At 38.9% G+C, this 25,972-nt stretch overlaps 1 protein-coding gene and 1 pseudogene across 2 annotated transcripts; one reads left to right on the forward strand and one right to left on the reverse strand.

Moving 5' to 3' along the window:
- Window positions 1–4,936: 4,936 nt before the first annotated feature.
- Window positions 4,937–18,906, reverse strand: LOC120286442 (annotated as a pseudogene).
- A 10-nt stretch (window positions 18,907–18,916) lies between these two features.
- On the forward strand, window positions 18,917–25,720 carry LOC104429888 (eukaryotic translation initiation factor 2A). Of its 2 annotated transcripts, XM_039301060.1 has the most exons (14): window positions 18,917–19,025; window positions 19,403–19,513; window positions 19,597–19,951; window positions 20,109–20,295; window positions 20,932–21,163; window positions 21,250–21,317; window positions 21,751–21,838; window positions 22,100–22,140; window positions 23,272–23,405; window positions 23,929–23,992; window positions 24,079–24,175; window positions 24,278–24,396; window positions 25,243–25,265; window positions 25,360–25,720. In XM_039301060.1, the coding sequence occupies exons 1-14, from the start codon at window positions 18,938–18,940 to the stop codon at window positions 25,454–25,456; spliced, it is 1,704 nt and encodes a 567-aa protein (XP_039156994.1). In that variant the 5' UTR covers window positions 18,917–18,937; the 3' UTR covers window positions 25,457–25,720. The 2 variants fall into 2 exon arrangements, with proteins under 2 accessions (XP_039156994.1, XP_039156996.1); XM_039301062.1 differs by lacking the exons at window positions 25,243–25,265; window positions 25,360–25,720 and having other exon boundaries at window positions 24,095–24,175; window positions 24,278–24,394.
- Window positions 25,721–25,972: the final 252 nt, after the last annotated feature.

The raw sequence follows: 25,972 nt of genomic DNA on the forward strand, positions 1-25,972 counted from the left end.
GTGATTTTCAGTTAAAAGCCATGATATCTCAAAATAAGGTGAAGCAGCTTCTCGAGGAGAAGTATAGTGCAAGTGCCAAAACTTAGCACGAAGAGGTACTTTTAAGTGCCAAAAGTTATAAATGTGACATTTAAATACAGAAATTGAAATAAAATTGATCACTTAAGTGCCACTCTGGCGAAAATCTAGCCAAAATGCTAACGTGGCAATTTTCCGACGAAATAAGTGCAAAATGGCGTCGTTTTGCACACTAACGTGGCTAGACAATACAAAAAACGACGTCGTTTTTGTACTAACGTGATAAAAAAATAATATAAAAAATAATTAAATTAAATTTAAAACTAAATTTATGTAAAACATTTTTAAATAAAAATACAAATATTAAAAAAATTAAAAATAAATAAATATTTTTTTTAAAGGGAAGGGGGGCCGAGGGCCGAGCCTCGTCGCCGCCGTCCCTTCCTCGGCGGTGAGGGCTCAACCCTCAACCGACCCCTTCCCACCTTTTTTTTGGTAAATTTATTTATTTATTTATTTTTTAATTTATTTAATTTATTTAATATTTGTGTTTTTATTTTTAAATGTTTTAAATAAATTTAGTTTTAAATTTAATTTAATTAATTTTATATTATTTTTTACCTTGTTAATACCAAAACGACGTCGTTTTTGTATTGTTTATTTGGAGATCCGTGGATCCGTGATCCTTAGATCATTAAGATTTGCTTGATTTTTTTCTCCCAACGTCACGAACTGAAAAAAGAAAGACCTTAAGAAACACATATTTGTACAAATCCTTTATTCTAAACAAAGAAAAAGGGAGAAATAAACACATATCAGCTCAGCTAATTTTATAGAGGAGGATTAAAACCATGGCCATCAGAAACCAGCGAGACGGCCAGCACTCTGAGCCCACCCAATTTTAAGCAGCAGAACCATTTGCCACCAAGATAAGAATGCCGCCACCAAAAGCAGATAAGAATGCTACGATGTAAACAGACACAAGGAGATAAAACAGCGAGTCCTTAGCTGGGAAAAACGGTGCTCTTTTTGTAATCCATAAGAGAACAAGTACTTTGAAGATCATGACGAGGTGGTCAAACATGTTGGCCAAACTCCAGCTCAACTCTCCAGCTCTCTTCGCGAGCATGATGATAGGAACATAGATCTTCCAATCTTGGCGCACCCTGAACACAAACTGAGCAACCTCCCGTTTGGATATTACTGTCTTCATCACCAACATTAGGGAAGAATTCATGGAAGCGTCGATTCTTCCTCATCAACCTTGTTATTCCGTTTGGATATTACTGACATGACCAACATTAGGGAAGAATTCATGAGAAGCATTGTTTCTTCCTCATCATCCTTATTCTTCCTCTTGTCACTAGTACCATCTCGATGTTCCTCGGAGGCTTTCTTCGATCGGAGGTCTCCTCTCAAAGAGAGAAGGCCCACCATCCGTGAGAGACTGGAATGTGATGCCACAAAAATTACTTGGCCTAATTATATGTAGTTAAATTCACAAAAAGCCTGACAAAAGGCAGATGTTTCTGTAGGAGGCAAAGTATCTCAAACCCTTTAGTCTTCTAGAAAGAAGTTCCGAAATGAAGGAGAGAATGCCCTATATATACAAGTACAAGGCTAACTGTAGCCATAGATCTCCTCTTGATATAATGGTAGAGATTGCATCTCCCTAACCACCATCTACCTACATTTGTTACATATGTGTACAATTACCATATTGTCCACCCCTAAAAGTATTCAAGAACACTAGAGAAAACCTTAAGTCTTTGGGAGATAGGTTGAGGGTCACTTGGTTATGAATCGGTCATAACAATCATTCAAAAAGCCTCTAGATCATGTCAATTCATCGAGCCATGACATGACGCTCCATGTTTCTAGGTTGGGATAGTAACAAGGGGATGATTTTAGAATTTTAGGCTGTATTTTTACTTTTGTCATGATACTAGTGAAGGATAACACATTGTAACAAATGTGTTACAATGACATGACGCTCCATGTTTACTTTCCGTCTACTTTCACACTTTTTTAATCAAGTTATACAACTTTTTAATTTGTCTAATTAGGTCCTACTTTTACAAATCTTCTAATCAAAACAAAAATAAGCATGTCACAGGCACGTTCAGCTGGATTTGACTCGCATCATAATGTTCAAAACTTTTGGCTATGGAATACCATGTCAATAACACATTGTTGGGCTTGTGATATGTTATAATCTTAAGAGGCAAATAAAAACTGAAAATTTAAGCTGATGCGTTTTTCTATAGATAATTAGTCATAGTCTTTGGATCTAATTTGCCATCTTCTTTTACCTCCTAAAATTGAGAGGATGGCTAACGAAGCCGAACTCCTCGCCTTCATCTCCTCGAAAAGGTGCAGAGAAGTCGGCAAATCGCCCCAATACCCGAACGCGCAAGTACAAATGTTATAACCTCAAGCATCCAACTCAAACCCATTCTTCCCTCTCAATTTGTCAAACGCCTCCCTGAACTCCGCTCTCAGATCCGCCTTCCTAAGTGCGACAAGCAGCTCACTGGACGCGACCGTGCTCGGGACTGAAACCGCCCCGTTCGAACCGTCCAAAAGCTTATAGAAAATCGACAGAGCCAGACCTACCTGGCCCTTTCTGACGAGGGCGGTGAGCACCAAATATACACCGAGCTCTTCCATATGTCAAAAGGAGTTTTGGGTTCATAAGAAACGATTCTTTTGGAAAAAAGAAAGTGCTTCCAAACATGGATATCATCTTCAAGACTTCCTATATATAGATTCACCTTAAAATTTTAGATCTAAACTAATGAAACACAATCATGATTTAGGGGAAAATTGTTCAAAAAGTCATAAACTTATTATACTTTTTCAAATTCAATCCTAAATTTTTAATTTTGTCAATTGAGTCTAAAATTTTTACACTTTTTGCCAATTAAATCTATCCAGCCAATTTTTGTTGGAAATTACTTACGTGAATGGCCAACACTAACATAGCAATTTTTAAAAATATTTTATTAAAATTTTCAATTTTTTTAAAAACTTTTTTAAGGGTTTAGAGAGAAGCCTAGCAAGGGTGGCTAGTTCACCCTCGCCAACCCCGGGCTAGGGCCGTGACACCTCACCAAATCTGGCCAGGCAAGGGCTTGGCGGCCCTCGCTAACCCCAGGCGAGGGCTTCGAGCGAGGTCACCGCCCTCGTCAGTTTTGACCAAGGGCCCACACGCCCTCGCTTTTGTCGCCGAGGGCGTGGGCGTTATGGACCTCGCTAGTGCCCTCGCCCAAAGTTGGTGAGGGTTGGCTGACCCTCACTTGTGGTTGGCGACGGTTGGACAACCACCCTCGCCAAAGATTCTCTCCAAACTTTTAAAAAAAATTAATAAAAGCATAAAAAATAAAAAATATTAAAATATCATTAAATAATATTTAAAAATGGTCACATTAGCACTGGCCGTCCACGTACGAACGGATTACCTACTTTTAACGGTCAACGAACCCTTTCATTCTGAATTCTTTAATTCGAAATGACTTTAATTCCAAATGAATCAAATCTCCCCAAGTAGGTCAGTTAACAGCCGACCACTCTACCACTGAGCTACTAAAGAACAACGAGAGATTCGATCTCATAGAGTTCGATTTGTGTTCTCGACTAATAACCAATATGAGCTCGAAGTTCCCTTCGTAACTCCCGCAATTTTCGGCCAAAATTGTTCATATTGACTTAATTGGCAAAATATGAAAATATTTATGACTGAATTGATAAAATTGAAAAATTTTAAACTAAACTAAAAAAAAGTACAATATGTTTAGGACTTTTTGGATAATTTTTTCTAATTTGGGCCTATAGATAGATGCATTCTTTACACATATATATAGTGTAATGCATGAACAGTAAAAAAGAAAGGAAAAAATATGGTATCAATCGTGATCTCTAATTGAGTCAATCGATCGATCCAAATCCAATCCTAGATTGTATGTTCGATGTCAAATCATATCTCCAATGAAATCATATCTCCAACACATATTAGTGCGTATAAAGAGAAGAAAACTCTCTTGCATACAATTTAGCAGAAGGTGCGCAACCCTCGAAGAAATATGTTCTCCTTTGATCTCTTCTTGTGTTGTATGATTCTGTATCTTCTCTTTTCTTCTCTCTCTCGTCTACGACCAGTTATGGATTTTCCGTATTTCTGTGTATAATATGAGTGGAGAGAAGTTACGAAAATTATGGCAAGTGGGCATGGATTGATCGAAAATTAGAAAGGATGAAAGCTGCTGCATTTTCATTTCTGCCACCTGAGGTTTATCCAGAAACTCGTCATCATCAACATCGAAACCCAACCATCAGATTACTCCGTTCTTATCTTGGTAGGAAACTAAAATGATAGGAGCCCCCTCATCCTGAAATGCGATCTTCGAATGAACACTGCCCCCTGATCATTAGCCCAGATGCACCGGATGTTTTCGCACGGTTCAGGCACAAAAATTTAATGAGGCTCATCTCTAAGAAACCAGGAATATCGGATATTTTTGTTCGTGAATGAAGGCTAATATATACACCTGTAGTTCCCTCTTTGTTCTTCTCGGAACCCTGTGGTTTACTCTTTCAAAATAGCTTCAAGGCTTGCTATAAATTCTCTTAAAAAGGATCACCACACCAGACATAGCTTGCATATTTCTAATGTGGGCACTTCACCTGGAATGTGTCCTTCCTGCCTGAGACCAGAATCTTCCAAAGACAGGCACCTCAGGTTCTAAAAGTATACTGCGACTCGTGATCACTTATTGGAACCCAGTCCCATCCTCAGCTCAAATTCATTCAACAATATTCAGTCCTACTAGCTGAAGAGGAAAACCCCTTTGGGCGGGGAGTTAAAACTGAACATACGGAATTGGCTCCTTCCAAAGAAACAGGAAAAAAGAGAGGATGAAGTCACAATCTTTAATAACCAAATTCCGACAAGATTTCTTGCTAATAATACAAGGCCTTCCACATGGAAAGCAATCTCTACTCAAGTGAAACTCTAGTCTTCCGATACTAACAAAAATGGCCTGCCACTGATGGGCAATACGTATCTGCCAGGGCTCCTAACTCGTCCCCTTACATCCCCGTTAGACTCCAACTGATGCTTGTGCAGCTGTAGAAGCTCGACTATGTATATATACTCCTGTCACCCAAATCACCGCAGGTTGCTCCAAGGTCCGCACGACAGATTTTCATCCAAACTAGTAGCATTTAGCTCTTGAATCTTATGCTTCGACTGATTCCTGCATTAATACCAGATGCTTCCCCACCATAAGGTCCGGAAGGCTTCCTGATTTCCCGAACTTGTCCTTTTCGCCGGACCACTGCCTTCTCATGCTTACTCTGCACGCGAGATGAACATAAATAATTTCAGGCAATATTGAAAGTCGACGTGAGAATATACATCAACAATCTGATTCTCGACTCACCCGGTACTTCTTCCTTGGATTTTTCGTTTGTTTCTTCCGATTACGGGTCAATCCTCTATTTTTCTCCATCTAAAGCATTTGCACAGCAAAAGTAAAATCTTTGACTGTGGCAATTTAACGGAACTGACCAGAACCATTGCATGCGGACTCATCTGATAAGTGATATTGCGCTTTCCATCGACTGTTTGAGGCAAGGATGGAATTGCTGGACCCCTATAGGCGCATCAAAGTCAACCACAAATTGAATACATCCTGAGAGCAATTTTACCATGACATGGCACTAAATATTTCCATTGAGTTGTCATGTGTCAAAAAACGAAAAAGAAAAAGAAAACTCGTTCATTTTTAAAGCCATAGGTCCGTGATTTTGATGCATTGGTAGCTCTCTCACGTCTGTTCTTTAATCTTCATTTAATTTCTACATTTTAATTAGAACCAGAATGCTATTCACCCTCCTCAAAAGTTCTCTTTCCTTTTCCTTCTAAGTCCATAGGATAAAGTAGCAAAAAGATTAATCTAACATCTTTCTTATTTCTTGATAGCAAATAAATCTCATAGAAATGTTAGTTCAAGTTTTAGCTAAATCCAGCTGCTCGAAAAGGTTCAATATCCTTTAAAAAGAAAGAAATGATTCGTTTATACAAAGACACATTCTTCACTTGCACCGCGTTATTTTGCGCTTTTTACTGGGTAATAAAAATTTGTCTTCATTCCAAAAGATTGTTCAATGTTAAGACTTTTCCTTGTAAGTGAAGGTCTCTACCCTTGATATCAAATATCTAAGAAAAATTTTCAAGAAATGGAGGAACAAAAGACAAATCTTAAATAGGCACATTCATGGAGCCCATACATGACTGGAGAAATTTCTAGGATCTCCTTGTTCTATACCCAGCACGTAAATATTAATTTACTTTTCAAAGCATAAGTTGTAATTGATTGATGAAAATGGGTGCCTAATATCACTGTTCTGGGACCACGTTAAAATTAAGATGGACAATATTGGACAAGCAACAGAAAACAGACCTTGTATACATCTCTGCTTTGGCGGCAAGTTTTGCAGCTTATTGCTGCTTCACTTGCTTATAAAACTCATCGGCTGACTCTTCACATTCACTTTCCTCTGAGTCAGCACCTCCATTAGCCTCAAGATTCCCATCTTCGTCACTGAGATCATCCTCTGACTAAACTCCAGCTCCAGCCAATACTTGAAACTCATGTTTCCTCTGCCTTTCTCCAATATCATCCCTCCTTGGCAAATCATCATCACCCGATATGACTTTCCAGGAGCATGATGAAAAGCTTCTCATTCATATTCATTTCAGGATTAATATGGTACTGTCACTTAGAGCTTCCATTGAATCCTTCCAGAGTTATTATGATACTATCACTTGAGCTGTTTTAAAATATGGTAGAAATCCCATGCAAGGCCAATCCATAAAAAGATTATACTCAGGTCAATTTATAACCCTATTACTGTAGCGATAATTTAACAATCATCTAAATTGAAGGTATATCAATCTATCATCTCCAACGATCAAAAAAGAGTTAGGAGAGAGAAAGGTTCGAGATATCATCGAAATCACAAGAATAAAAAACATTTCCTCGAAAACTTCAAGGGACAAGTAGGTAGAATATTTTTTTTCCCAATTTTTAGGTATTTTACTCGACATGATCCATCCTAGATTATTCTATGACATGAAAATAAGTAAAATAAACTATTAACGTGTTAGCCATTTACCCTAATTGTAGCCCATGATGATTTTTTTTTCCATTTTGCAATGTTTTAGGTATATTACTGACATGGTTAGTTCCATCTATACTAGATTATCCTAACAGGCTCGTCCATTCTAGAGCAACTAATTCAGAAACATCTAATGAGAACATTGTTCAAGGACTGTACCAAATGGAAATTTACTTCCATTTTGAATCTTTAACCCATATGTTCCCCTTGGTAGGAAACACATCTTGATCAATCACATAACCTCTTGCACTTGAAGGAAAAAAAATGAATAATCATGCCGAGATCCAAACCTTCCGTCTCTTGGTTTCAACTCGCAGAAGATTGGAGAGTTTAGTTCATTCCAATGATCCCACATGCCCATTCATCAACCCATTTCGAGATGCTACATCTTCAGTTGCATGATCATCGAAATCTATATAGGTCTCTAGCTGCCTGTTGAAGAAGGAACTGAAGTAAATGCCTTAAATTAATGCAAAGAGCAGTTGTTGGCAATTAGAGCATTACCCGTTCACTGGTTTTGAAGATTTTTGGTTTTTCTCCCCTTTTGAAGCAATTGAACTGAAAACAGTCTTGTGTCTCAATTTTTCCCCAAGGGCAGCCCTCACCTATAAAATCTTCAATCTTTGCACCCCAAATTGTTCCTTCTGCCAGATTATGCGATAATCAAATTCAAGAATCCTTAAGTTATTTTATGCAGCTAGGGGAGAGAGAGGAACTGACATTTCTGGGTTTATAATTGAGCCAGACTAACCTGAGGTTTATGTTTCTCGCCATTATTCTCATCCTCCTGAATCGGTTCATGAGGCTGCAAAACCAACGTCAATGTTCATACCAAAGACACAGGGAGGCAAATATACAATCTTGATTAAGATGAAACATACATTTTTTGCCTCTTGAACTTGAACATCAATATGCGGTAGAATGGAATCATCATCTTCATCAGAATCATCAGATTGCAACAAATTTTCATCATTCACCAACTTCTCTGCCATTTCTTCTGAAGTACTTTGTTTTAGAATCTCTTCAAGGTGAGACGGAAGGTTTTCATCAAGTTGTTTCATCTGCCAAAGGTAGTGCATCTAAGATTTGTGACAGCTCTAAAATAAAGACTGAAAAGTAACAAGACAGTATAACCCCATGCAATGCAGTACAGTGATATGTTCACAAACATTGAGTAAGTCAGTTGTACGACTCATTGTGGGGGGAAAAAGCAATCTTTGGGCACTTGCATAGTCAGTCAACACTCAAGGAAAGATGTTGAAGAAAAAATATGCATGTGCACATTCCTGTCAATCTTCAAGTCATCCCCTTCCACCCTCAGAATACTAAAGATCAGGGATTACAGAAGAAAGATCATCATTTATAAGGATCCGGTGCCGTTTAAAGTCGATTCCAGCATAATAAAAAGGGAGACACCACAAATAGATGGCTTACACAGCTCGACCAAATGGTTCATTAGTCCTCAGTATATGGAAATGTAAAAATCAACGTAGATTTTAGTAAAGATGTCCAACTAGCAGCATTGACTGAACCAAACAGCCATACATACTAATGGAGACAACTACAACAGCATTTAGCAAATCACTGAACATAAGAAAATAAAAAAATGAAAAAATGAAAAAGGCCAAGTATGTCCACACACTCCTTGAGCATAATATTACCCACAATCACTAAGATGACAGGAGCAACGACACTGTTCATTGTATTGTGACTTTGGCTATCATGCTCAAGAGTGATTTCTAACAGGAATCAACAAGTAGGCTGAAAGTTAACAACCATATTCATTGGCATGCCACCGTTCATTAAGCTCTTGCTTTCAGTTGTGATTCCATAGCTGATAGCAACACATCAATCAAAGCAGCTTTTACTTCACTTTAAGAGAGGAAATACCTATATACAACATCCCTTCGCTTCTCCTTTGACAATGCATTTAAATCTTTTTTGACCTCCTCAAAAGCTGTTAAAATATCATTTCTAGTGCCCTTGTGTATGGCAGATTCAAATTTACCTTTTCATCCAACTATAATTTCCTGCAGAATTACAAATAAGTTGCAATTGAAATGGCACTATTACTTCGAAACTCCACCTACCTCCATGGGGGAAGCATTTCAGAACAACTTTAAAGCCACAGCATAAACAAGGTTATCAGAAAACACAACCCTTATAAAATTGTTTCTTTGGTGGCATCATCCGGACTAATATTTTCAAGCCCAAAGTCCTCCATTGATAATGATTTTGCTTTCTCCCTCTGCAATCTTAAGACCTCTGCCTCTTCCTCTGCTGGAATTTGCTCATCGCTAGAGGTTGCCTATAGTTTGAATAAAGAATAACAGAATTTAAGCCACTCAAAACCATGTATAAAGGGGCTCAGGATTAAGAGAAAAACTCGATACAAGTGAAATAACAACCAGTTTGTTGTTTATTAGAGAACCCTCCTATCAACTTAATGAAGCATAATGAGGGATGAATTCAGATATCCAACTCAACTTACCTCATCAGCATCATAGTACTGTCTCTTACTTCTGCCCCAAACAGCCCTCTTGTCTTCATCTTCTTCCTCCTCATTGTGCATCTCATCTTCCACCCCACTAATTTTTGCCCGCAAAAACTTTTGCTGTTGTGAGGGAAACGTACATCGTATTATTCAATAAAGTTTAATATATATACATCAAAATAGATCCTAAAAGTGGTGAAGACCCATTTACCCTTCTTACTTCTAACACTCCCCCTCAAGCTGGAGCATAAATATTAATCATGCTCAGCTTGTTACAAATATGTTCTATCCTCCCATTACCCAAGGATTTAGTGAAGATGTCTGCAAGTTGTTCGTTGGTTCGAATATGACTAGGAAGAATTACTCCACTTTGCAACTTCTCTCAGATAAAATGACAATCAACCTCAATGTATTTTATTCTCTCATGAAACACGGGGTTGGAAGGTATATGCACTGCAGCTTTATTATCGCACCATAGAGTCATGGGTAATAAATCTTTAAAGCCTAACTTAGTCAATAACTATCGAATCCACACTAATTTACATGTCACTTGTGCCATGGCTCTATATTCTGACTCAGCACTGAAGCGCGCAACAACACTTTGTTTCTTACTTTTCCATGATACCGGATTTCCTTCGACTAAGGTACAATACCCAATAGTTGATCTTCTATCATCTGGAGATCCAGCCCAATAAGCATCAGAAAAACCTTTAACCCTGATATGACCATGGTTTTGGTAGACAATTCCTTTCCCTAGAGCTTTCTTCAGATACCTCAATATCCGAATAACTGCATCCCAGTGAGATGTACGAGGGGAAGACAAAAACTGGCTTACTACACTAACAGGAAAAGCAATGTTTGGTCGAGTAACTGTAAGATAATTCAGCTTACTGACCAATCTTCTATATCTCTCAGGATTATTAAGAATTTCTCCTCCATTAGCAACTAATTTAACCCCTTGTTCCATGGGTGAATCAAGAGGCTTTGATCCCAACATACTTGTCTCAGTGAGCAAATCCAAGACATATTTTCAATGTGACAGAATAATATCTTTCTGTGATTGCACCACTCCAATTCCTAGGAAATATTTTAATTTTCCTAAGTCCTTAGTTTGAAACTGTTGCTAAAGATAGGTTTTTAACTCAGCTATACCAACCAAGTCATCTCCCGTGATGATAATATCATCAACATACACAATCAAGAATAGTTTGCCTCCCATTGCTTGTTTATAAAAGAAAGAATGATCATTTCCACATCTTGATAGCCCAAAAGATAGTACAACCTCAGAAAATCTTCCAAACCATGCCCGTGGAGATTGTTTCAAACCATATAAAGACTTTTTTAATTTGCAAACTAGTCCAGACTCCCCCTGAGCAACAAACTCTAGAGGTTGCTCCATATAAACTTCTTCATGAAGAGTGCCATGCAAGAAAGCATTCTTAACATCAAGCTGAAATAAAGGCCAATTATATGTTGCAGCTAGAGAGATCAAAATACGAATAGGAGTAAGCTTGGCAACAGGAGAATATGTGTCTAGATAGTCAACCCCATACACTTGAGCATATCCTTTGGCAACAAGTTTTGCTTTTAAATGAGCAAGAGAACCATCGGAATTGACTTTTACAGCATATACCCATCGACAACCAATAGCAGTTTTGCCTAGAGAAAATAGTACTAATAACCAAGTTTGATTAATCTCGAGAGCCTTTAATTCTTCTTCCATTGCTATCCTCCAGCCAGAACTTTGTAATGCCTCAGCGATAGACTTAGGGATAGGATATTGTTCAACAGTAGTTAAAAAAGTTCAAAAAGTAGGAGACACAGAAGAGTGTTAAATAAAATTTGCAATAGAATGTTGAGTACAAGTACGTGTACCTTTGCGATGAGTAATAAGAAGATCAAGATCAGATACAAGACGAGAGTTAGCTAATGGCGGATCTGGAGTAGAAGATGACATAGTAGTGACGGGAGGAGCGGGGGGAGTAGTACCGACACGAGGATGTTGAGTATAAACCTGGGGAGGAGGTGGTTTCTCTGTAGATACTGATGATACAGTTGGAATAGTAGACCGAATGGTGGTCACATACAAGTCTTCATCCAATTCAGACACATCAATTGAAACATTATGATAAGGAGTGATTCAAAAAATGAAACATCAGCTGTTATAAAATATTTTCTAAGTAATGGAGAATAACAGTGATATCCCTTTTGAGTGGGGGAATAACCCATAAATATACACTTGATTGCCTTGGGATCAAGTTTTAATACTCCAGGTCGATGATCACGAACAAAACAGACACAACCAAAGATACAGGGTGGTAAGACAAACAGTGGTTCATTAGAAAACAAAGTGGAAAAAGGAATACCACCTTGCAGAATAAAAGAAGGCATGCGATTAATGAGATAACATGCAGTTAGAATAGCATTAGACCAAAAGGTTTTGGGGACCTTCATCTCAAATAACATGGATCTAGTAACTTCCAATAAATGCTTATTCTTCCTTTCAGTAACACTATTCTGTTGTGGAGTATCAAGACAGGAAGTTTCGTGAATCATACCATGTTGAGTCATAAAATCAGAAAAAGATGTGGAAAAGTACTCCTTAGCATTATCAGAATGCATAACTTTAACATGCATGCCAAATTGAGTATAAATTTCATATAAAAATTCACGAAAAATAGAAAATAATTATGAATGATCTTTCATTAAATATAACCAAGTAACTCTGGAATAGTCATCGACAAAAGTAACAAAATATTTGAAACCCGAATTAGAAACCACATGACATGGACCCCAAATATCTTAATAAACTAATAAAAGAGGAGATGATGCTCGTTTAATGACTTGAGGTGTGTAACTAACACATTGTAATTTGCCAAGTTGGCATGACTCGCATTTTAGACTAAAAAGAGATTGAAAACTAGAATCCAACTTTTGAAGACTATGTAGAGAAGGATGACCAAGACGACAATGGATTTGATGTGGGGACGCAACACTTGAGCAAGCAATTGAAGAAGCATCTTCAAGTACATACAGCCCCCCTTCCTCACGTCCTCTACCAATTGTCTTCTTTGTAGCCAGATCCTGAAAAATACAAGAATTAGGATAAAAAATTATTGAACACTGAAAGTTTTTGGTTAACTTACTAACGCAGACATGAGGTTAAATGGAAATTGTGGAAGATAAAGCACTGAGGACAACAGCAATGAAGGAGTTGGGTTAACTGTGCCAATTTCCTTAACATGTGTAAGTGATCCATTGGCTAGAGTAACTATGGACGAAGACGGAGAAAGAGAAGAAAATATACCTGAAAGACCTGACATGTGATTAGAAGCCCCTAAATCAATGATCCAAGGACAAGAAGTGGCTGAAAGGCATGCAGTAGCATTACCCGTCTATGCCAAAGTAGCAGTGGAAGAATTAGGCTATGAGATTTGAGATTGTTCATACCGAGCATATTCCTCACCAGACATAACCACTACCTTGTCTTTAGATGACTGTGGAGTAGAGTCAATATTAGATGCCGTATTAGCGAACTAGTCCTGCTGCCTTGGTCTCCCATGTAGCTTGTAACAAAATTTTTTAATATGACCAGGCTTGCCACAGTAATGACAAACTCGTGTAGTCCCCGAATTATCAGTAGATATGTGAAATTGTCCATAAGGATGCTGATGAGCTTGACCTCTCTCTATTCCTATGCCTCGGCCTCCTCCTCGAACACCATGCCCACTATATCCACCACAATTTCCTCCATCACTCCTATTACCACTACTAGTTCGAGTCTAGGAAACAAGAGTTGAACTCCCCACCATAGACGTAGTATCCTAAGAAGACTCACGAGATACTCGAAGAACTCGAGCAAACGTATCCGTGAGTGACGCTATAGTCTCTCCTCCAAGAATCTGAGACCTAACAGTTTCATATTCAGAACCAAGACTTCCTAAGAATCCCATTACAACCAATTGTTCCATTTGACGTTGCATTTGTTGAACACTAGCTGAAATAGGGTGAACGGCATTCAACTCCTCATACAATCTCTTAAAGTCTGCAAAGCACTGGGTAATAGAGCATCCATTCCTTTCAAATCGATAAAACTCCTGTGATAGCTCATAAATTTGTGATAAATTATTTTGGCCATAATACAACACATTCAAATACTCCCATAGTTCTCTGACTGTATCAATATGAGTTACCATGTCAACTACATTACTCTCCATAGAATTCAACATTTGACCAAGAATACATGCATCAACACCATCCCAAGTTACATCATCTCCGGGCTTAAACTCGCTTAAGTGTCTATGTTGATTCCCGTCAAAAGTAAGCTTCACGATTTTCTTCCATTGATGGAAGTTAGCACTACCTGCGCTTCTTATCAGTGATTTGATTAGATGAAGAGGAAATCACCTCAATCATCATAGTATTATTCTTCTCAGGATCTACTTCAATTGTACTCTTCGAGTGATCACCCATTTTCCAAATAATAATAAGCAAACTTTGACCTTAGCTTCCGTCAAACAACTCAGTCTCAATAATTTAATAACCCAATATTACCACACCCATATGAAATGACAGAAACTACCATACAACTTTCAGATCACCAAATAAATAACTACGCTGTACCCAAACAACTATTTTGCTTCATCACAAGTCTTGAATAAATTAATCAGCCAAAACAGTGAGGTCTCTTTCTCAACAACTTAAAAAAGAATAAAAACTCTAACCCACAAAATCATCTTCTCCCATAAAAAATAATGTCGCTTGCTTCCCGGTGTTCCTTGGCTACCGCTATCGTCCCTTCCCTTCGTCGAATCGTGGGTAGGATTCGGTCCCCGGCCGTATTGTTGATCCTCTACAAATCCAGTGAGTCGGTAACCAAAGAACAGAGACCCATCAAGTCGTACGAGCGAGCCGCACGAAGAAGCAAGAGAAAAGGAGAGGGATGCTCGAGTGGCGGGGGCATTCAACAGTGAGCAGTGGCAATAGCCAACTATTTCGGCGAGACGACGGTGGTGAGTGGCTACTTCGTCGTCTAGGGTTAAGCCCTAGGCTCTGATACTATGTGAGGGAAACGTACATCGTATTATTCAATAAAGTTTAATATTGATACATCAAAATAAACCCTAAAAGTGGTAAAGACCCATTTACCCTTCTTACTTCTAACATCTGTCTTGCAACTACAAACAACACAAACAACAATGTGTAAGTTGAACTTTAAAAGTGGCAAGTCGACATCATCAACAAAAATCGAGCATTTTTCCACTACATGAAGTCATTATGCTTTTAAAAAGTGGTGAATCATCTTTAGGGGAAAAATTTGAACCAAGGCAATGGATACAAGATATTTTAGTCTCTTTATTCACAGGCAAGGAAGACGGTGATGAAGTAAAGAATTGAAGGCAAGATTTCTTGGGTTTGGTAAGGATGACCATAGGCTAATTACCTTGTTCCTATCACACAATATGTTGAATGGTTGCCCCCTATTAGTATAGGTCATTCTTAGAAGACATAATACATGTGGAGCTACCAATTATGAACTAAAATGACTTCCCTTACAGATGACTATAGCCATTCCCATCCATCTAATTATCCTAAAAGAGTATACGTGTAAAGTCCCTAGCTTGGTAGATGTAAAATTGATAATAGAAGAGCATAATGCTACTGGCTGCTTCACCTATACATTCTATTATGGCTGGCTTGGAAAAATCAGAATGTTTTTCCTCTCCACACAAATTCACAAGGAAATTATGAAAATTTAGCAGAGCTTCCTCAAAATCATTCCAATGAATCATATTCAAGAAAGATCAAATTCCGTCACTGTTATTTGATGTTATAACATCACAAATTCACCCTTGAAGGTTTTACCCTTGCAATGACACGAACAGGCAAACAAGAATGTAAAGCATAACAAACCAACTCTTGGAGACTGGTTAAAAATTAAACAACTATTTTTTAGGCCAATCTCATCAATAACTACTAGGGGTGAGCACGGTTCCCGGTTCTTAAGGAACCGGTTTGGTAGGAAAAGTTCTCAACAAACACATAAAGGAAAGAAAACCTGCAGGAGAAATAATAAAAGAAAAGGGGAGGTCAGCAAAAAGAAGACAGCTGCAGGAAGTGACGTGAGAGAGAGACGTGAGAGCAGAGGGAAAAAAAGGAAAAAGCGAGAGAAGCGAGAGAGAGACTGTTCATTTCGTCCGTGCTCGCCCGTAGCCGCTCGAGGGCTCTGCTACGCCAGCCGCCACACGGCATTGCGCTCGTCCGCGAGCACTGCACCGTGTCTCCGTGCCAAGCTTCATCGCGGGCAGCCTAGCCGCCGGCCACCACTACTACTGGTCTGTTGCTTCCCTCTGCTGGACCTCCTCATGAGCACCCTTCCATGACGCCAGAACCGATCGCCGAGCCACCGCACTCCTCCACCTCTGCTTCGACGCCCAGCAGCCCTCGCCTATGCTGCTCTCCGTTTGAAGTTCCACCTCATCTCCGCGTAGCCCTACCGACGCCGCTCCACTAGCAACTTGCGCTCTACCCGACGCCACAGCAGCTCGCCTCTATCGCCGGCGCCCTATCGCAAAGACCTCGCACACCAAACGCCACGTCGTTGCCACACCAAGACACACGGCTCGATGACCCGACGCCCCTTCGCCCGAGCGTCTCACCGTCTCGCCGCACCAGCCTCACCTGTGCTGCCCTCCCTTTTTGTGTTTGTTTTTTTCCACAGGAATGAAGAAAAAATAAGGTACCAGCTAGTTTTCATATTCTCTCCCTAAATGTTTACCATGTGATTTTAATGTTAGCAGTAGTAGAGATTTCAAGACCATTCTTTTATGGGCAATTTAATTTTTTGATGGGTCATGACCAATTTGCTGCTAGTGCTAGCTATTACTCTATAAAATGCTTGGATTTGCATTTTCATTCTATTATACCCTTTTTTGTATGTGGACAATGTCATCTAGAATCCTAGATACACATACTTTTGTAGAATTTGTTTGGGTTGTTTGTGCCGATGTCAACGTCATCCTCTAGGTTAATGGACAATGTTAAAGATTTTGCAACTTTACCGATCTTGATTGCCAGGTATGTAGAAATTAGTCCAAATATTCTTTTTTAAAATTTTTTTAATTATATTATATTATTGTTGTATAGTTCAAATCTGAAAATGAAAATGGAAAAAAAGAGAATATATTGGAACTTGGAACCGATCATGGAACCTGTGACAGGGTAAGTTCCAGGTTATTGGTTCTGATGGGTAAATTTCAGGTTCTAAAAAAAAAAGGAATATGTACGATGGTAGGTTCCAGGTTCCAGACGGAACTGAATCGGAACCTGGAACCACTCACCCTTAATAACTACCACCTAATCCCATAAAAACCAGACTCAACAGAAGTGAACATGCACTTAGACTGTGATTTCAGAGTTCTTCATCTATTAGCAGTTAATGCATTTACTCTCAAGGACTTCATGGCGAACAAGACTTCCAGTTTCTTAACCAAAATTATTGACTGCAGAGCTTATGCCAACTATGCTTCAGATATTAAATGTTGAGCAGCCATGACAACTTACTTCAGAGAATTAGGAACTCTCTGATGAATTGGCTTTGTAGAAAAGGACAACTTCAGTGGGCAGTAGTAGTAACTCAAGAAAGGCAAAATAACTTGAGACAATCTTACTTTTTGCAGCAAGCCCAGTCAACTGAGGGTCATCATTTTCATCCTTGTCTTTGTCGTCTTCATCCTAAAAGAAATTCCAAGAAACCATATTCCATTAATTTCTCCTTCCAACAAACAGATATTGGGGATCAACTAATAATTTCGAAGCACCTATAAATAACTGACCAGTAGAATTCCGGAATTTTAAAGGTACTGATCCGTTAATGAGAACATCAGAAAGGAAGTCTCTCCTGCATGCTAATTTCACAATAGCCCACCAGCTAATATGAAAAATATAAAGAATACCCACAAAAGAATGCCTTATGAAAGGTCACATCACCACAAAAAGATAACTGTCACAGCACCAGTTTAATCCACACGAATATTCGGACGCAAATCTCAAGCAAATATTTATATAATTATCACCAAATTCCTTAAAAACCTTCCCTACAATGCGCTAAACAAAATTCAACCGTCCCAAACCAAGTTCACCGGATGAACAATACCAAGTCAGTATCAAAGGGAACTTATGTACCTTAAAATCAAAGACAGGCTCTTCATTGTCATCGTCTGACTCCCCAGCATCACTATGAATGTTCAACGGCACAACATCCCTTTTTTTGTGAATTACAGAAAAAAAAAAAACATCAATAAGAGCAACCCCTTTATAAAGCAGCAAACTTAACATTGGCATTTTACACAAACAGAGAACACGCAGCACCAATTAGCAGATACTCAGTCGAGGGAGACAACTCACTGGCCTCTATTTCATCACCAATGTCCTCCGAGGCCACGTCTTCATTGATAGCCCTCCTCTTAGGGCCCTTCTTCTCCTTTTTTTCTGACTCCTGGACCTATTCCCCATGGCGCTTCTAGCTCAAGTCCTTCCAATTCTTACTGCAGCATAAACGAAAACGAATGAAAAGAAACTTTCAGCGGCAGACCCAATTACAAATGATTGATAAAACAACGCGGAATTAGGACCAAACGAGAAACCTTTAGCAGCTATCTCGCATTGTCCCACCACTACAAGCATCAGAAACATAGAAGCGAAACTAAATCGACTCTAATTGAATGAAGAGGCCAGTTGACATCCTGTTAACATCCATATGTTTCACCATAGGGTATAGATGATTGCAAGGCAGATTTTACGTGGAGACTATCATATATGATATGGAAAATTCTGCTTGTGTTAACGTGCATGCATTTTAACAGAAGATAGATTTAGATCGAGAGTACAATTTTAGCATTTTCAGTTAGACGAAAATTAGTTTAACGGCAAATGTATACCAGACTACCAGTTGGGCTTTTCTAATGGACTTAATCCTTTTGCAATGTAGGTTTCCTTTTCAATTTTCTCTGGTCAAAGAAGGGCACCTCACAACCATAAAGGGAAACATGGAAAAGAAATACAGAACAAGGGGAAATTCATGTGGAGGCCCATGTGTCAAGTCCAACTCCGACATGACACACCATGGGCTTATCCTCTTGGGCTTTGTCCAATTCCAGACAGCTCCGAAAAGAGGGGACAAAGAAAAATGTCCTTGAGTCCTTCCCCGTCATACTCGGCCGCGCTTCGATCCAACGTTGAGCGATGCGCAGCGTTCCCTCCTCCGTCGTCGTTCGGCGGCTCTTCGTCGACACTCCGAGCTTCGGTCTACGTTCAAAGCCCGACACTTCGGGTTCTCTCTCTCTCTTGCGTAAATTTTCGGCCTCGGTTATTGATCAGGCAGTAATCTCAGTTTGTGAGCTGGTCGTGGAGGTTCCGCATCGTCCTTCATTTAACGCATTAATGGAGTCAATTCGGAAGGCCCTCAACTTTTTCCTTCTGTATTCGCTTCTCAGATAGAATTTTCATCGCGTGCCTTGCTATTTTACTTCGTCGGGCCGTTTATTGATTGCTTAATCTTGTGCTGAATTGATTCCGAGTGTCAGTGTAGCGAGCGAGGGCAAGGTCTGGTTCATGGTTTTGGTTTTGGTTCGGTTCTTGGCCTTGTAAGTCTGTAAGTGAAGATGCATCAATCTTTACTTCTTAAAACCAAATCCTGTGTCTTTGCAGGGTTTTCTTTCCAATCATCAACTGGGCATCTTTGCCTTGATATATTATCGTTGGCTGTTGCAATCTTCCCAATGGCAACTACGGCTTCTTCACCGTCTCTGCATATTTTAGGTACCCAAAAGTCTCTATCTTGATGCTCGTCCTTTGACTTGATGATTCGAACTTGACTTGTGTTGGTACAACTTGCTTTCGAGTTCGCAAACCGGAGGGGTTCTCTCTGTGGAATGGACCCCCATTCGCTAACGGTCAACCCAGCGTCAAGCTTGAGAGGACTCCGTGCACAAGCACTGTGTTCAGCACAGACGGTTCCAGGCTGATGGTGATAAGGTCCGACTCCATGGTTGGTGTGTATGACTTTACCAACTTTAAGGAAATCAGGAATTTCGAGATCCCCAATTTGGCCACAGCAGCATTGTCGCCGTGCGGGACCTATCTCCAGACTTTCCAGAAATCCTCAACGCCACAGGAGAAGAATGTGATCTTGTGGAAAGTTGAGTCTGGGGAGTCTGTTTATCAGCTACTCCAGAAGAACATAACTAAAACGACATGGTACATGATATATTAGTCAGGATCATCAGTTGGTCAATGATAGATTACTCATGATAGCGTGCACGCATTATCTAGCGTCGCACCATTAATTTTCCTCATTTATGTGCATTGCCTCTCCATATTTTCACTACTTAATGGTTTGTGTGCTGCTCTCCAGCCCCTCCATCCGATTTAGTTCTGATGAAGCTGTCGTGTGTCGACTAGCGACAAATGAGATACAATTTTTTGATGGTTGTGACTTTTCAAAAGGTTTCAAATATAGGCTGAGAGTTCCTGGAGTTGCTGCAGTTGAGCTCTCTAAAACTCCGGGGTACCACATTGCAGCATTTGTTCCAGAATCTAAGGTTCGTGTTTCAAGGCTATCTTGAATTAGTAAGGGACTGATTCATAACCTTGACTAATGTGGCAACTCACGAAAAGTTCTATGACCAGGCCAGAGCAGACAACAATGTGATGAACAGTATAAGTAGCTATAATGTCTAGTTGCGTTCCTTTTTTATTAGACATTAGTTTCAAGCTGACTTTACGACCTGGAACCTATTAATAACAAACTCTTAGATTGGTTGGTTTGGTATCTGATGCTGATTCGAATAACTAGTAGAGATTCCGGTTCTCAAAGGATGACACAGGTGCTTTTAACTGCTCCTTTTGGTGTTTAATGGATACAGAGATCACTTGTATTACATGATTGCAAAGAGCATGATGACTTAGGAAGATCCATGTTTTGCACCGTGTACTGTAGAGAAAAATAGTCTTTATTTGCAGTGACCTAAAGTTTAGTGTATTTTACGGTCAGCCATTACTGCTGTAAAGCATGCAGGTTTTATAATTTTGAATGGTGTTTCCTTCTTCTCTGGAGAGAAATGAGTTTGGTGCTTAAAAGTAGGCTTTTAGAAAGTTTTGTCCTTTATTATTATATACAAATGGTCCTTTATGTATGTCAAGTAACTTGACCTTGATAAGATTTTTGTGGTATATAGGGTGTCCCTGCCAGTGTCCAAATATTGTGTGTAGGGAGGATCCGCAGAGTCAACCTGTTGCGCGGCGAAGTTTCTTCCGCTGCTCGTCCGTGCAGCTGCACTGGAATTATGGGTCTACTGGACTTCTGGTTGTGGTGCAGTCTGATATTGATAAAACCAACCAGAGTTACTATGGGAATTGAAGTTAAACTACTGACAACAGATGGGACTCATGAAGGGCTCGTGCCTCTTCGTAAGTCTTTATTTGTTTTCTTACTAAAACTGCCTATGTAATTATTTTCTTGAAACTTATCTTTTGCAGTTTTGGTGCTTTATCAGGTAAAGAGGACCTATTCATGATGTTCAATGGTCATACTCTGGTTCAGAGTTTGCTGTTGTTTATGGCTGTATCCTTCACTGTTTTCAACTAGTATCATCTCATTTATCACGTGGGAGTATGATGGACAAACATCCATCTTCTTATTAAGTTTGTATCCTTAAGGATCTCTGCTAGTGTTATTCAGCTGGTGGAACTTTGTAATGATTGTTCTTACTCTTTAGTAGTTAATTTGAGCTCTAGAAGGTACTAGGCTGTGTGATCTCAGTTGGATCTTTGGCCTGTGATAGAAGATTAGGATGCTTAACTAATATGAAGTTAGGTAAATTGTGATTTACTCTAAATTTGTTGTGTTATTTGTTCAGAAGTTTCTTGTAGTGACACTTCATTATCTACATTAGACATGTAGGCATCACTTCTCATGCATTATTGGAACTTTGTCGTTGCAACTGTTAGCTTTCATTTTGACTTTTCCTTGATCTGATCTAGTCATGCCTGCAAAGGCAACCATTTTTGACAAGAAGTGCAATCCACTTCTTGAGCTTGGAACGGGCCCTTATAATACCATCAGATGGAATCCAAAGGGGAAGTGTATCCTTATGAAACATTATTTGCCATGAGTTGATACCGAATCTAGTTTTCTATTTTGGTCAATTATTTTCTTTTATTACTTTCTTTATCCTTTTTCATTATTATTAGAGTGGCTTTTTTGGGTTGTTTATTTTATATTATATATTTTTGGTTTTTTTTTTTTTTTTTTTTTTTTGGGGGGGGGTGGGGAGATGGTTTGTTTGGATGAGAGTCAGCTGCATTGCTACCTTAATGTTGTGACCTTAATTCACTGATTTATAGTTATATGTTTGGCAGGTTTTGGTAACTTACCCGGTGACATGGTAGGCTATTTTCTTTTTCACTATTGCTTTCCTTTTCGAATTTTTTGTTTCAGAATTATTTTTCAGCTGAAGTGACAATTTCGTATATTCCCTTTTATTAGTACTGGGGATGAAGGTTTCTTCCTCAACACCCTACTTTTGGGTTCTATGCCTGTTGGTTGTTCTTTTATTGAGGAAACCAATAGACAGGTTTTCCTTATTTATTGTTCTGCCCTTTTGCCGTTACTCATGTGCGTCTTCAATTGTTTACAACTATTCTTGCAAATTCATGTAGGCACTGCAGCTTTGTATTGTTGGAAGGATCCGAGTATGTTTTTTTGTTTTCCTTTTAAAAAGAAAAAATATGTTGATATGCTCATTTAGGGAAGGCTAGGAAATCTGTTGCTTTTCTGTAAGAGCATCGTTTGCATTTGGAAAACAGTTTTCCCACATTAGTACTTCTAATAGTGTGTGAGGTTATTGGGATTGGACTCTTGGCTGGTTAGTATTTGTAGACCGAGCAGTTGGAACACCATAATATATGTCTCATGATAAAGGAAAGTGAAGCTTTTAAAGTTCTGCTGATTTACTGATGAGTAGAAGCTAGTCTGGCCTCTGGGCTCAGGCCCCTAACGAAGTCAACTTAGTAATTTGAGAGCATTTGGAAGAAATATGATGGCCGAAAACTTGAAGGAGGGGCAAAGTTTAATATTTTTGACATAACTGAGCCAATAATGTTATAGAATCTGCGTTATTATTTGTAAAGCTTAGAGGGCTTCAACGCAGATGGTGTAGCAAGAAATTTGGGCTGCAGGAAGCACCTCTTCTGTTAGAGCAAGAGAAGCTTTCATTTAATCACTCTCGTCATCAGTTGATGCCATCTGAAGCGAGATAGATGAGGCCTTTTACTATTTTAATTTGATGGTTATGTCATGAATGGTACTGGAAATAACCAATGTCAGCACACTTACTACTTAGTGAAGTTTCTTCATTGTTAATGACTTTGTATCCCATATAAAAAAGCAGTGATTGTAGCTTTCTAGATTTTATTTTCTCCATTTACTGTCACTTTAATGTAGCTCCTGCAACTTTGGTCTGTGTCCAACTAAGCATGCTTCCTCATCATAAGCAGTTACTTTTTTGAATTTCTAGGCATTTTGGGATTACAGGGAGAAGAAACGGCTGGGAACAACAAAAGCTGAATGCTCTGTGACCAGTGAGTGGTCTCCAAATGGCTGCTATTTCATGAATGCCACAATAGCTCCAAGACTACAAATTGACAATTGGTATGTTGGTTCTTCTTTATATCTAGATGTTGTGTCATCAACAGATCAGTCGACTTACTATGTGGGTACAACATGATAGTAATTTGTCCTCTTGGTCTTATGGGAATGAGTTCTGTTGTACTTGGTAAGAACTTTGGATAGCTTTAGTGGATGAATAAATAGTGGGATTATCATTTATAGCAAATTATAAGTTGTATAATTTTAGTCTAAAGAACCATTCATAGTTCAAACAAGGTCTGTTTGGCAAATCTTTTTCATTGAGCAAACGGTTCAATTCAATGTAGGTTTTGATTCTTATACCTTCTACCTCTGGTATTAGTGTCGGTCAAACTACCTGATAGTTAAAAATATTCTTGCTCATCCTACATTTTGGATTGTCCTAGGAGAGATGTGAGACCTTATCTAGTGCCCAACGATACGATATCTGTTAAGCGCCACTTAGTAATGTGCTGCTAGTTTTGGTGAGATAGTGTCATGGGAATGTATTTTTTGTCTTTTGATTGATTTATCTTTCTTGTGGTAGTATTAAAATTTTCCACCACAACGGATCACTATTCTTTAAGAAGATGTTTGACAAGTTATACCAGGTTAGCCTTCTCTGCATGATCTCGTATGAATTGTACTAAATCAGCCCAATCCTTGGTGGGATAGAAATGGCTAACAACTTGCACAGGTTGAATGGAAACCAGAATCACCCAAGAGATTTTGTGAAGTTGCTGAACTGATAAAGTCTGTTGACTCTCTAAAGGTGGAAGAACGAAAACCACAAGGTGTTGATTTGTTTTGGTAATCAGAGAGTGCTAAAGAAGACACTCCTTTCTAGAGCTATGTATATTTTAGGATCTGCTGAAGAACTTTTGCCACTTAAACAGGACAAACAGCAAAATCACCTCAAAATTCTGCAAAGGTAACTTCTATTAACGTGCCCACGCAGAAACCTGCTGCCTATCGTCCACCACATGCTAAGAATGCAGCTGCTGTCCAGGCAGAGGTGATGATCAAATACTTATGACATGTTCAATCTATACCATAGCAATGTGGGATGCTTGCCTGATAATTGGTTTTTCTATTAGTCCAGTAATAGCATTGTCTGAACTAGTTGGCTGTTTATATGGAACATTTAGGTCGAATTCGCTTTAAAACTTAGAAATTGTTCTTTAAGGCTTTCACTTTTGTTATTCTGGCTCATGGTCTGGCTGTAGTTCCACAAGATGGTTGTTCGACTTTAATGGTTCTCCCTTATTTGAATTATCTGCAATGAGATGTTCCAACACTATAAGAGATTATCTCCATTTCTATCCAGAAAAAGCGAAACGAAACTTTGTGGAACTCATGTGGGATTTGTTACATTTAAACTCAAGATTGAAAGGCATAAGACGGGCAAGGCTATTGCACATGTTTTGCTATTACTATCATCTGTATGATTTTGTATCCTTTCTTATGCTCAGTTTGAATGTGCTGCTAGACATTTTTGGCTCATGTAAAAATGCCTAGCCTTACTACCTCTATTTTAGCTACGGTTGAAGCCATCATAGTCCTCTCCATGTCAGATTGGCTGTTAATTTGATATAGCACGAAATGTTTATCATGTGGTTGCAGTCAGCTGAGACATTATGAAGGAATTAAAACCAAAGTGCAATCTTCTTGTTCTTGTTCTACTCTTCCCCTATTGAAGTCAAGTGTGGAACTCAGTAGTTCTACTTCTTCCTTAATTTTTTTTTTTTTTTGCTGGGGGGGGGGGGAGGGGTGGGGAGGGGAAGTGTTAGGGGGTGATTGTACTGTTTGATTTTAACTTTTTGTCTATGAGAGTCTGATTTCCTTTGCTTGTGTTGTGCAGCTGTTTGGAGAGAGCTCTTCCGAGTAAGTTTTCTGTTACATGTTTCATTCATTGCTACGTCGTCCTTTAACTAATTCTGGCCCCTAACTCACAATGCTGGTTGATATTTGATAACAGAACACTGAGCAAGAATGCTCTGAGAAACAAGAAGAAAAGGAGAAACAAAGAGAGAAAAAAAGCTGCGGAGGCTGGTTTTGCCCGGAGTGATTCCTGACATCATACTTAGTGTGAGTTCCATATCTAGAATCTTGGTCACTGGTTTAATTTCCCTCACATAACAAAGCGGCCATAGGGAAAAGCAGCAGCGGAGTGCCTTCTGGCATTTCCCTTGGAGTGGAGCGACTCCAATGATGCTGGAATATTAGCCTTTTGAGTGAAGATTGGAAGACATACTTTTGAGGGGACGATCAGAATACTTCTTTGCTCTCTATTTACTGTTCTTTAGATTCTTTAGGATGAGGGGTAACATTGTATGAAACTAGGAACTTCTTTTTCAAATAATGTTCGAATTTCAGCAGTACCTTATCTTTGAAATAGCAAAAAAAAATTTCCAATCACTTAGGGCGCGCATGTTTTTATTTCTGTTCTTTTTCTTCAGGAAAAAAAAAAAAAAAAAAAAAAAAAAGTGTTTCGGTTCCGGGAACAATTTTTGAATAAAAACGCGTTTGGTAAACTTACTCCGGAAATAAAAAAAATGAACGAAACACGTTTGGTAAAAAAAAAAAAATTT

The sequence above is a fragment of the Eucalyptus grandis genome, chromosome 8, assembly GCF_016545825.1.
Source record: "Eucalyptus grandis isolate ANBG69807.140 chromosome 8, ASM1654582v1, whole genome shotgun sequence".
NCBI lineage: Eukaryota > Viridiplantae > Streptophyta > Magnoliopsida > Myrtales > Myrtaceae > Eucalyptus > Eucalyptus grandis.

Excerpts from the sequence above, each read along its gene's own strand:
- LOC104429888 (XM_039301060.1), top strand. The coding sequence starts at position 18,938 with ATGCGCAGCGTTCCCTCCTCCGTCGTCGTTCGGCGGCTCTTCGTCGAC. Across the intron at positions 19,514-19,596 it reads ACCGTCTCTGCATATTTTAG|TTCGCAAACCGGAGGGGTTC; the intron begins GTACCCAAAAGT and ends CTTGCTTTCGAG. Across the intron at positions 24,176-24,277 it reads GGAAGAACGAAAACCACAAG|GACAAACAGCAAAATCACCT; the intron begins GTGTTGATTTGT and ends CCACTTAAACAG.